The 13,505-nt window shown below is 43.0% G+C and overlaps 1 protein-coding gene across 6 annotated transcripts in view; it reads left to right on the plus strand.

Moving 5' to 3' along the window:
* SYNE2 (spectrin repeat containing nuclear envelope protein 2) overlaps positions 1 to 13,505 on the plus strand; it is a 351,025-nt gene that overhangs the window by 193,837 nt on the left and 143,683 nt on the right. For all 6 annotated transcript variants that reach the window (XM_083167027.1, XM_083167022.1, XM_083167024.1 and 3 more), the window contains 2 exons: positions 5,637 to 5,708; positions 7,759 to 7,872. In XM_083167027.1, the coding sequence (XP_083023153.1) occupies positions 5,637 to 5,708; positions 7,759 to 7,872 (186 nt within the window). The remainder of the gene's footprint in view (positions 1 to 5,636; positions 5,709 to 7,758; positions 7,873 to 13,505) is intronic.

Genomic DNA, 13,505 nt, shown 5'->3' on the forward strand with positions numbered 1-13,505 from the left:
ATTTGCAGAGATGTACATCCCTGAAAAATTTATTTGTATTGACGAGTCCCTTATACATTTTAAAGGAAGGGTTAAATTCCGCCAGTACCTTCCCAGTAAGAGGGCAAGGTATGGCATAAAAATGTATAAGCTGTGTGAAAGCACCTCAGGGTACACCCACAGGTTTAGGGTATATGAAGGGAAGGATTCAAGAATTGAACCGCCAGAATGCCCCCCCTCCCTCGTAGGTGTTAGTGGAAAAATTGTCTGGGATTTAGTGCACCCCTTCCTGGATAAAGGTTATCACCTCTATGTGGATAACTTTTACACCAGCATCCCCCTGTTTAAGGCCCTTGGTTCAAGAGGTACAGCAGCTTGCGGTACTGTGCGCAAGAACCAAAGAGGCCTCCCAAAAACGCACATTGCCCAAGTAATGAGAAGGGGTGAAAGCAGGGGAATATGCACCGAAAATATGTTGTTGGTCAAATATAAGGACAAGAGGGATGTCCTTATACTGACAACAATTCACGGAGACAGTACCACCTCCGTCCCTGTACGAGGTACCAGTACCCACACCTCCAAACCTAATTGTATCCTGGATTACAATAAGTACATGGGCGGAGTGGATCTTTCAGATCAGGTACTGAAGCCGTACAGTGCCCTGCGGAAAACAAAAATCTGGTACAAGAAGCTGGCCGTGTATATCATCCAGATGGCACTGTATAACGCTTACGTGCTATTCCGTTCTACCGGCCAGAGGGGGACATTTATGCACTTTCAAGAGGAAGTCATAAAGGGCCTAATATTTGGGAACCAGCAGGCAGAGGGCCCCAGTACTTCTAGTACTGGCCCCCGTATTGTACCAGGGCAGCATTTTCCTGATGAAATCCCCTCCACTGGAAAAAAGGGCAGGACACAAAAAAGGTGCAAAGTTTGCTATAAAAAGGGAATAAGAAAGCAAACTATTTTCCAGTGTGACACTTGCCCCGACAAACCCGGCCTATGTATAAAGGAGTGTTTTAAAATATACCACACATCTATGGATTATTAGGTTCATAATTTCACCGTGCTTCGGGGGTCTTGCTAATGCCACATAGCACCCACCATTCATTCCACCAGAATCTGAGCCGCAAAATCCAAAAATCACTCCTTCCCTTCTGAGTCCTGCCATGCACCCAACTGGTATTTTTCGGTCACATGTGAGGCATTGCCGTACTCGGGAGAAATTGGGGCACAGATTTTGGGGTGCTTTTTCTCCTTCATACCTTCTGAAAATGAAAAATTTTGAGCCAGAACTGCATTTTTGTGTAAAAAAATTTAATTTTTCATTTTCACTGCCCAGTTGTATCAAAATTGGTGAAACCCCTGGGGGTTTGAAATGTACACTATACCCCTAGATGAATTCCCTGAGGGGTGTAGTTTGCAAAATGGGGTCACTTGTGGGGGGGTTCCACTGTATTGGTGCTTTGGGGGTCTTGCTAATGCGACATAGCACCCACCAACATTCCACCAGAATTTGTGCTGCAAAATCCAAATATCACTCCTTCCCTTCTGAGTCCTGCCACTTTTTGGTCACACATGAGGCATTGCCGTACTCGGGAGAAATTGGGGCACAGATTTTGGGGTGCTTTTTCTCCTTCATACCTTCTGAAAATGAAAAATTTTGAGCCAGAACTGCATTTTTGTGTAAAAAAATGTAATTTTTCATTTTCACTGCCCAGTTGTATCAAAATTGGTGAAACCCCTGGGGGTTTGAAATGTACACTATACCCCTAGATGAATTCCCTGAGGGGTGTAGTTTGCAAAATGGGGTCACTTGTGGGGGGGTTCCACTGTATTGGTGCTTTGGGGGTCTTGCTAATGCGACATAGCACCCACCAACATTCCACCACCAAAAATCACTCCTTCCCTTCTGAGTCCTGCCATGCACCCAACTGGTATTTTTTGGTCACATATGAGGCATTGCCATACTCGGGAGAAATTGGGGCACAGATTTTGGGGTGCTTTTTTCCTTCATACCTTCTGAAAATGAAAAATTTTGAGCCAGAACTGCATTTTTGTGTAAAAAAATGTAATTTTTCATTTTTACTGCCCAGTTGTATCAAAATTGGTGAAACCCCTGGGGGTTTGAAATGTACACTATACCCCTAGATGAATTCCCTGAGGGGTGTAGTTTGCAAAATGGGGTCACTTGTGGGGGGGTTCCACTGTATTGGTGCTTGGGGGGTCTTGCTAATGCAACATAGCACCCACCAACATTCCACCAGAATCTGAGCTGCAAAATCCAAAAATCACTCCTTCCTTTCTGAGTCCTGCCATGCACCCAAATGGTATTTTTTGGTCACATGTGAGGCATTGCCGTACTCGGGAGAAATTGGGGCACAGATTTTGGGGTGCTTTGTCTCCTTCATTCCTTGTGAAAATGAAAAATTTTGAGCCAGAACTGCATTTTTGTGTAAAAAATGTAATTTTGCATTTGCACAGCCCAGTTGTATCAAAATTGGTGAAACCCCTGGGGGTTTGAAATGTACACTATACCCCTAGATGAATTCCCTGAGGGGTGTAGTTTGCAAAATGGGGTCACTTGTGGGGGGGTTCCACTGTATTGGTGCTTGGGGGGTCTTGCTAATGCGACATAGCACCCACCAAAATTCCACCAGAATCTGAGCTGCAAAATCCAAAAATCACTCCTTCCCTTCTGAGTCCTGCCATGCACCCAAATGGTATTTTTTGGTCACATGTGAGGCATTGCCGTACTCGGGAGAAATTGGGGCACAGATTTTGGGGTGCTTTTTCTCCTTCATACCTTCTGAAAATGAAAAATTTTGAGCCAGAACTGCATTTTTGTGTAAAAAAATGTAATTTTTCATTTTCACTGCCCAGTTGTATCAAAATTGGTGAAACCCCTGGGGGTTTGAAATGTACACTATACCCCTAGATGAATTCCCTGAGGGGTGTAGTTTGCAAAATGGGGTCACTTGTGGGGGGGTTCCACTGTATTGGTGCTTTGGGGGTCTTGCTAATGCGACATAGCACCCACCAACATTCCACCACCAAAAATCACTCCTTCCCTTCTGAGTCCTGCCATGCACCCAACTGGTATTTTTTGGTCACATATGAGGCATTGCCATACTCGGGAGAAATTGGGGCACAGATTTTGGGGTGCTTTTTCTCCTTCATACCTTCTGAAAATGAAAAATTTTGAGCCAGAACTGCATTTTTGTGTAAAAAAATGTAATTTTTCATTTTTACTGCCCAGTTGTATCAAAATTGGTGAAACCCCTGGGGGTTTGAAATGTACACTATACCCCTAGATGAATTCCCTGAGGGGTGTAGTTTGCAAAATGGGGTCACTTGTGGGGGGGTTCCACTGTATTGGTGCTTGGTGGGTCTTGCTAATGCGACATAGCACCCACCAAAATTCCACCAGAATCTGAGCTGCAAAATCCAAAAATCACTCCTTCCCTTCTGAGTCCTGCCATGCACCCAAATGGTATTTTTTGGTCACATGTGAGGCATTGCCGTACTCGGGAGAAATTGGGGCACAGATTTTGGGGTGCTTTTTCTCCTTCATACCTTCTGTCATACCTTCTGTAGTTTGCAAAATGGGGTCACTTGTGGGGGGGTTCCTAAATTTTAGCATCTTATGGTGCCTAGAAACCTACATGGTGCCTAAAAAATAATCTCATAAAAAGGAGGCTCCAAAATCAAGTAGGTGCTCCTTCTATTATGAAGCCTGTGGTTTGGTCAACGTGCACACTAGGGCCACATATAGGATATTTATGAAAACAAAAGAATTGGGGGAATAAATTTTTAGTCACATTTCTCTAGTAAAATGTACTGTGTTCCTTAGAAAAATGTATTAAAATTGCAAATCTGCAAAAAAAATGAAATTTTGAAATTTCACCTACACTTTGTTTTAATTCCTGTGAAACACCTAAAGGGTTAACAAACTTCCAAAATGCTGTTTTGAATACTGTGAGGGGTGCAGTTTTTGAAATGGTATCATTTATGGGGGTGTCACATACAAGTCCCTCAAAGTCACATCAGAACTGAACTGGTCCCTAAAAAAATCAGTGTTTGAAATTTTCTTGAAAATTTGAGAATTTGCTATTCATATTGTAAGCCTCCTAGTGTCCAAAAAAATTAAAAGGAAGTTGAAATAATGATGGAAACATAAAGAAGACATATGGTCTATGTTAGTTATTAACTATTTTGAGTGGTATGATTATTTGTCTCACAAGCAGAAAATTTAACATTTTGCAAATTGCTAAATTTTCCATTTTTTTACGACATTTTGGTATTTTTCACAAAAAAACACAGACTGTATCGACCCAAATTTACCACTAATTTGAAGTACAATGTGTCATGAAAAAACAATCTCAAAATCACTGGGATAAGTAAAAGCAAAAAAAAGTTATCCCCACTTAAGTGATACATGTCAGATTTGAAAAAAAGGGCTCTGTCAGGAACGCAAAAACTGGCTCTGTCAGGAAGGGGTTAAAATTCTTTGACGTCCGAAAGCCATGAGAGTGAGAGAATATCGGGATGATTTTTATTTTTCACGTTAATATTTATATAGATCTAGCACTGTGTGGTTACTCTGATAGCTGCACGCCTTGGTGTTCCCAGTGTTGAGTGTTCAACCAAGCAAGAGTGTGGTATGTCTATCTTATAAAATGAGGCCCCGTTGTAATGAAATAGAGTGAAACAAATCTAGAACAGGAGGAAAAAATAGTTAAACTATTTAATTTTAATTATTTACCACTGTGCAGGGGTTGCACTAAAGAAGAAATGTGGTAAAAACACAGTTTTCAGGTTTTTTTTTAACACATTTCTGAATGCACTAAAACCTCTCCGGTGGTACAGCGTTGAAGAGGGTAACTCTCCACGACATCTCTGTGAAGGGATCCAACACCGATCCTTCCGGCCGAGTCAGGGGCCGCAGACCCGGAAGTACAGGCACCGGAGCACATCACGATAAACAGAAAAAAATGACAGAATACAACAGTGCTCAGAGCAGCTACTGTACCTAGATAACTATCTGGAAAGAGGTCGCCAAACCGCTTTGATCTTGAATACAAATAAACAGATGTAGATAGTTCATTTAGTTGCGCTCTTACCACATGGACTAATTAGTGGTCAGGGTACAGTCCTTCTCAAGTTCCTTTTTCTTGCTCTTTCAAAGTGCAAGAAAAAGGAACTTGAGAAGGACTGTACCCTGACCACTAATTAGTCCACGTGGTAAGAGTGCAACTAAAGGAACTATCTACATCTGTTTATATGTAAATATGCGATGTGTGGCGTGATGCACAGGTGAGTTTTATTGCATCCTGGCCTGTAAGAGAAAAAGTTTCATTTTTTATCTGTCAGAAATGTGTATATGTGTCACTGAGGCGGGGATGCGCTGCAGTCAGTGAAGCGGGTGAGTGCTTTGTGATGAGGCTTTGGTTATAATTGGAAGTAGTTAACTTGTGCGTTTACACTCGGAACGGTGCAGTCGCGGTAAATATTGCTTTAACTGATTGTGTATCAAGCTTGTTGTCAAGTAAATTAGCTAAACATAGCTTTGATGCATTGTTTATTTATTTTAGAATGGTAGATAAGCTATTAGTAATTAAATAAATTGGACTGACCAAGACTTTTCATGTCTTTAGGTGAGGTGGATGGACTCTTACTTCATGCCTTCATTGGCTGAGGAGACTGAGGAATCCACCCTGACTGCTGAGGTGAGCAACGTGGACATACAGATCTAAATAAGTAGTTTATTGAAATAGCCTCTATCATTTTTCTTATATAATGTGAGCTCTGTGGCACTGTAAGCAAGGCAACATCCCTAGATGAACACTGAAGGGTTAAGGCCCCCACACACTGGAATGATTTTTTGTCCGATTTCCGACCAATCGTCTGATGTATCGGACGATTTTTACCGATAATCGGCAATAATCGGCCTATTATTGCCGATTATCGATAAAAATCGGACGATCGGCCAAAAAATCGTTCTAGTGTGTGGGTGCCTTTAGGGTGCACACTGAAATGTTTTGAACAAGTTGAATTATTATCTGGAGCTCAGTTACACTAACCCAGTGGTTCCCATGTCCTGAACTTGTCCTGTATACTGTATGTGTGTGTAAGCCCAATCTCTGCTACGGCCACTGCCAAGGAAATCCAGGAATTTAGCATTTTCTACCTGGTGGAATGGGTCATGTTGGGGCCGACATTAGCTAGTCATTAAACGAAAGTACAGTAGGTTTTAGGCAGTCATATTTTGCATACGGGTGATTTGTAATGCCTGTGTTTTGTAGAGTGTTGTAACACACCTATACCCTTATACACCACACCTATATAACAACCTGGGTAGCCTGTTCTATGAATGGTATGACCCGGGTCATCCAACCTGGGTCATGCTAAAAGCATACATAGATTGCTTGCGCTTGGAGAAGTACCAGCAGAGGGAAGACCGGCAATAACTAGGGCCCAGTTGGCGATGTGAGGACTGTGTCACTTTTAAGCCGCTTTGACACCGATTAAAACTGTATCTTAATTACTAGGTACCAGTAATTGTTCTATATCCCAGATGGTTATGGAATGCTCTGTACACATCATGGATATAGTGTAGAAATGTGTCCCTGGTGTACATAATGTTGTTATTGGAAATAAATTGTAAGTGTTTTAGTTCTGAGTAACTGTACAGTATATAAAATTAAGAATACAAAAGATAGAAAACGGAATAAAAGAACGAGCCCGTCCAATAAAAGTTCATATATATTAAAATTCAAACAAAGTAATTTGTATAAACTTCTCAATGGATTTACTCACTTGTGTGATTAGTCATTTTCTCGTATTGAAAAGATTAAAGACTCTGCCCATAGCAACCAATATATATAGATATATACAATAAGATATCTTTTTATCTACTACAGTCTAGATAATGACAGACATAGGGCCAGATTCTATAAGCTTCAAAAGTGATAAAATGGAGAGTGATAAACAGTCAGCCAATCAGCTCCTACCTGCCATGTCACAGACTGTGTTTGAAAAAAATGTCAGGCAGGAGCTGATTGGCTGGCTGTTTATCACACTCTATTTTATCACTTTTGAAGCTTAGAGAATCTGGCCCACAATTTGATTGTTTAGAATGAAGAACACCTCCACTTTTACTTTTTAGAGGTTGTGTAACAATAATCTACATCTCCATGAACATTCATTCAGCCTACAAAATGGCCACCTCCGCTGAGTGCTGGTACTCAATGCACATAATTAGGTACAAAACACTATTACAAATCCCCCAAAAATTGCAGTATGTTTTATAATGTACTTAACACTTAAACCCTTCAACATCTTTATAGAAATGATTATATTAATGACACATACAGTAGATATATTTGACAGGATTTCTGATATTTAAAAATAAAAATGTATTGTTATTAAACTCCTCCTGGTTAATTGTTCTTTTGTCCATCCCCACTTACTTGTGGCACAAGCAGTATGAAGTAAAATAATTTAGAGCATCTACAAGGATCAAAAAAGCTAATGGCCAAGTTATGTCATCTCTAATGCAAACAATTTCCTCAGACAGGTCATGTAACACGCCTTATGTGCTTCTTCTGACAACCTGGTTATTATACAAATATGGAGAAGAAATTTTTGTTGCATGTGATTGATGTTTATGTAACTGTTGTTCTCAGGCCTGGCTGCAGGTATTGTGCTACACCTCACAAGGAGGCACACAAGGCTAATTAACATGTGTGCTAAATAACTCTTTATAAAACTTGTTAGGTAGCAGACAAAGCGTCAGTTGTCAGCAAAGGAGACAGTTCAGTGGAAACTGAAGGTGAAAACCATGTAATTGATGTCCGTCCCTCAACTGTGACCTTAGATGTGTTATCCGAGGTAAATATATATAATGTATTTAGATACTGTGTGTGTGTGTGTGTGTATGTATGTGTGTGTGTATATATATATATATATATATATATATATATATATCTACAACACAAAAAACGGGCGCTTCATAGTGCAATTATCAGACGTAAAAAAGATATTTATTTTCTAAAAGGAATCCACCACAAAGGTCAGGGTGACGTACCACATGTGGCGGTATACAATCACCGCAGAAGAAAAAGCATAAAATCGGATAAAATTGGTGCGCAGCACCAGGTTACCACTGCCGGAGCGGTCACTCTCGCCGGAGGGCTCTCTGACGAAGTCCAACGTGACGAAACGCGTAGGGGCGTGGCCTAGCGACGTTCAGACTGTGGAGCCCAGGCGAGAGTGACCGCTCCGGCAGTGGTAACCTGGTGCTGCGCACCAATTTTATCCGATTTTATGCTTTTTCTTCTGCGGTGATTGTATACCGCCACATGTGGTACGTCACCCTGACCTTTGTGGTGGATTCCTTTTAGAAAATAAATATCTTTTTTACGTCTGATAATTGCACTATGAAGCGCCCGTTTTTTGTGTTGTAGATTTGGTTACCTGTGGGATACAGGACACCCTTTGTGGGTTGAAGACGGAGCAGCCGGTTTTACAAACGAACTGAGTGCATTCTATTAACTGAACAAATTTTGTTCAAACACTATCCGTTTCCCTCTGAAAAAGTGGAATTGACTGAGAGTGGAGACTTGTGGGATTAAGCTCTCCTAATCCGAGACTTTATATTTTATTGACCTTTTGCGCACTGTTATTGTTGTTTTATATATATATATATATATATATATATATATATATATATATATATATAATATATATATATTATTATGATGATGTGCACTCTTAATAAGTCTGACAATTACTGTAGATTAATGCTGTATGTGGATGGTGGCAGTTGCATGGTCGCCATCCACTTGTTATACAGAAAGTCCCTTCACAACATTTGTTCATCATGACTGCAGCTAATAAAGACACACTTCTGCAGCTCTCCAGAATCATATGTTTTTTTGAAAGTGTGGTATGACTGGCCGACGGTTAGAGTACAGGCGGCTGGAATTCCGATCCGTATACTGTCAGGGATAGAGTGCAAATTTAGACATCATCATACTGATGGGATTTTGACCTTGGTATACTGTCGTGATCCAGCTGTCGGTCAGTCATCCTGTACCCGTCTACCCGTCTACCCCTGCAATCCATTTATTCAGTGCTTTGTTAGCTTATTACGTTTATGGTGATGAATTGTTCATTATTTGGTACTTGTTTCCTAGCACGGCGCCCACTAAGCAAATAGCTTAGTGGGCTATTCTGCGTAGGAAGGAGGGCTTATACAATGAAATATCACATAGGATGGCATGGCACCAGATGCAATGCGATCCGATGCGATATTTCTTTGTACAAGCACCCATGAGATGTGATGGGTGCTTACTATGCCATGTGATGTGATTACATGTGATGAGTGCTTACAATTGTAAGCACCTCTGGCATTGTTTTGCGTCACCCCCTGTATCCAAACCACCCCGAGGCATGGCGAGCCCCGCGAGGGGCGGCGGAACGCGTCCTCCAACCTTTTCATGCCCCCACTATCCACGTCGGCGTGGAGTTGCTTTTATATAGTGTGGCGAGCGCAGCGAACCACCGAGCCCGAAGCATGGCGAGCGGAATACATGTAAAGTAATCCTCTAAATTAAAAATGCGGTTGGGGTGCTACAGGACCTCTTCAGGCGGAGTTGTGGCCTGCGACAAGCGTACTGCTCTAACCAGTGGTTTATTGCTTGGTGTTATTGTTATATTGCTATATTGCTGTGGGTCGATGCCTAGGGTGGGTAGCACTGTTATCACTTAATTGATAGCGGAATTCATGCAGTAATATAGCTTATAGAAGTAATTGTTTCCTATACCCCTAGGGTATCATTTCTAAGTGCATTATTTTTCGTTACTTTAGGTTTTAGTTAGTTTAGTTCTTCTGGGAACAGGTATATCTAGTTGGGAAGATATGCAGGGTGGGGGGTTTCTGGGATTGTTCTGCAAAGTATGTTTTATGCTGTTCTTTAATGGTCTCTGTATGTCTAAGGCGCTAGGTAAGCAGTTGCAATGGCTGTCCATCTGGACGGGGGCCCATTGGGGAGGTCCAAAATATCTGGAACGCGTAATGTACACCAACATCAAACAAAATGGCTGATCGCGCAGATGGCTTGAGAGTGCTTGGTTGGAATGTTAGGGGAATGAACGACCGCGTTAAGCGGGCTTTGGTTCTTGGACAAATTAAGAAGCACAGAGTAGATGTTGCATGTATCACTGAAACACATATAACAGGCAGTAAAACGTTAGCACTTAAAAAGCCGTGGGTCGGTTTTATGTACCACTCAACCTTTTCCAACAATGCTAGAGGGGTTTCAGTTTTAGTCCGGAAAACAGTTAACTTCCACCTGGTCCACAGCCAAATAGACCAGTATGGCAGATATGTCTTTTTAAGGGCCTACATCAACCGTAAACTCATAAATGTCCTTGCGGTATATATCCCGCCGCCATACAGTAATGAGGTAATAAAATTGGCAATGACCTTTGTATCTATGTGTCCGGGCACTCCGGTGCTGTGCATAGGTGATTTTAATAATTTTATGGATAGGCATCTAGATAAATGGAATGAACGTTTACCCCATGGCCTTCCTGCGCAGATAACGCCCACCCCTTTTGCCAAGCTGATAAGCGAGCTAGGACTAATTGATATATGGAGAGTTAGAAACCCTCAGCTGCGCCAATACTCTTGTCACTCAGCCAGCGTTAATGCTCTTTCTAGAATTGATTTGGCACTCATATCTCCTGACTTGTCCCCTAAAGTAATAGAGGCTAACTATCTGCAAAGAGGTATCTCGGACCACTCCCCGCTGTTGCTAATAATGGAAGGCCAGTCGTCCCCCTCTCCTAGCAGTTGGAGGCTCAACCCTTTCTGGCTCTCGCTAATGGGTGACGACAGGGGTCTAACAGAAGAGTGGGTGACATTTGATTCATGTAATGAAACATGTGCCGACCAAGCATTGAAACATGACACCTTTAAGGCCTACATGAGGGGTACATTCATAAAACGTATAGCTAATATTAAACGATCTGGGAGAAGTGAGGAACTTCAACTAGAGGCTGATTGTAAAGACAGAGAAGAAAAATACATTATTTCCAGGTCACCTGAGGATCGTATGCAATGGGATGTGGCAAGGGAAAGATGGGCCGCGCATTTGCGGGACAAAACTGAATGTAAACTATTGTTTAATCAACATGCTATGTATGCGCAGGCGGAGGTGGGTGGCAGCTACCTAGCATATTTGATCAAAGATGGGAGAGGAGCTGGTACCATACAAAGCATTCAAAATAGCAGGGGTGAACTGTGTTATTCCACCACCGAGATAGCACAGGAGTTCAAATGTTACTATTCAACACTGTATGCTACCAAGGTTAGCTATACCCATGAACAGTTGAAGGAGTATTTGGCTGGAGTCACCCTGCCCCGTTTGTCACCCGCCTCCATGGAGGCGTTGGAGGCACCGATCTCGCATACGGAGATTGAGGCAGCCATAGCCTCCTTTCCTAACAAGAAGGCACCAGGCGGAGATGGTATTCCCATAGAAGTATAGAGAGCACTTTATTCCGTACCTGCTAAATCTATATAACGCGTTATTTGAGGGGGAGGTTCTACCCCCATCTATGATGGAGGCAACAATTATAGTTCTTCCAAAACCGGGCAAAGACCCCACTGCTCCAGAATCTTACTGACCCATATCGCTCCTTACCTCGGATATTAAAATCCTTGCTAAGGTCCTCGCCCTGCGCCTTAACTCGGTCATCTCATCAATTATACACAATGATCAGACAGGCTTTATGCCCACTAAGTCTACTACGCAGAATTTACGTAGGCTGTTCTGTCACTTGCAGAGGGGGGGCGGGACCGGGTCGGGGGCAGTGGTGGTGTCCCTGGACGCCGCTAAGGCCTTCGACTCGGTGGAGTGGTTATATCTGTGGGAGGTTATGCGGGGGTTTGCCTTCGGACCTAACTATATTAGATGGGTGAAACTGTTATACTGTACTCCCAGGGCTAGATTATCTATAAATGGCAGTTTGACTGACTGTTTTGAGTTGGGCAGGGGAACCAGACAGGGTTGCCCGCTGTCTCCGACTCTGTTTGCTCTCGCGATTGAGCCGTTGGCATGCCTAATAAGAGCACACCCTGCGATTAAAGGAATATCGGTCAATGGGCACCCAGATGTTGTAGCATTATATGCTGATGATATGCTGTTGTTCTTAAATGATGCTGGCCCCTCTTTGGAGGCGCTGTTGGAAATAGTCAACTCTTTTGGGGTATACTCTGGGTTATTAATAAACTGGGATAAATCTAGTATTTTTCCGCTCTCGGGTGTGGTCCCGGAACACCCCCCAGTTAACTCCCCCCTGCAGTGGACCACCCGCTTTAAATACCTGGGAGTCTGGGTTACGCCCGACAGTAAGGAATACGTACAACAAAATATAGCCCCAATTACATCGGCCTTCCAGGCTAAAACACACGTATGGAAAAAGCTCCCGCTGACGATGACTGGGCGCATAAACCTAATAAAAATGACCATCCAGCCCAAGTATCTATATGCCCTACAGCATGCTCCAGTATATATACCTAAGAAGGTTTTTGCAAAAATTGATAGCATAATCTCTTCCTTTATATGGGGGGGTGGTGTGCCCAGAGTGGCTAGGAGAACCTTGGCCAGGCCACGTGGTGACGGCGGTCTTGGTCTCCCCGACCTGCGACTATAATATTTGGCGACCCTGCTGGTGCACATCTCTGAATGGGTCGGAGATAGGGGAGGCGCCACATTCCCCAATTTTTGTACGGAGTCGGTGGGTAGGGGATTGGTCCCGTTGCACTTTCTCCTTACGGGTGGTCCACTCGGGGGACTCCCCCCCTTGCTGAGACAATGCAGGCTAGTATGGAGGTATGCACATACTCTTTTTGATTGGAAGGGAATTGATAAAGAAACTCCAATATGGAATAACAGTTCCTTTCAGGAACTACGCCCTATCTCGGTTGATAATATCTGGTACGGGGCGGGCCTAATCTCCATCTATCAGCTGTATGCAGATAACTCCTTAAAGTCCTTCCAACAGCTAAGTGACGAGTTCCAAGTATCAAATAAGGTTTTCTTTAGATATTTCCAGCTTAGGCACGCTGTGCAGTCCCAGTTCCAGAACGGGGTGCCAGCCTTGTCGGACTCTCCGGTTAAGGAGCTAATAAGAGGCCTTGGACAGCGTAAGAGGGTTTCAACTGTGTATGTCGCCCTAATCTCCCGAACGGATGCATTAGCGTGCCTAAAAGCTAAATGGGAGGGTGATTTGGGACCCATTACTGAGGAACAATGGGTACAAATTCTTGAGTCTGTTGGGACCTCAACGCCTTGTGTGAGATATCAACAGGTGGCGTTTTATGTCATGCACAGAGTGTATCGCACACCACAATCATTATTTAGCGCAGGGTTGAGAGAAGATGCGAACTGTCCCAGGTGCGGTACGGGCGATGCCGGCTTTTGGCACATGATGTGGCAGTGTCCCAGGGTCCT

This window comes from Crinia signifera, chromosome 12 (assembly GCF_055691185.1).
Source record: "Crinia signifera chromosome 12, ASM5569118v1, whole genome shotgun sequence".
Taxonomy (NCBI): domain Eukaryota; kingdom Metazoa; phylum Chordata; class Amphibia; order Anura; family Myobatrachidae; genus Crinia; species Crinia signifera.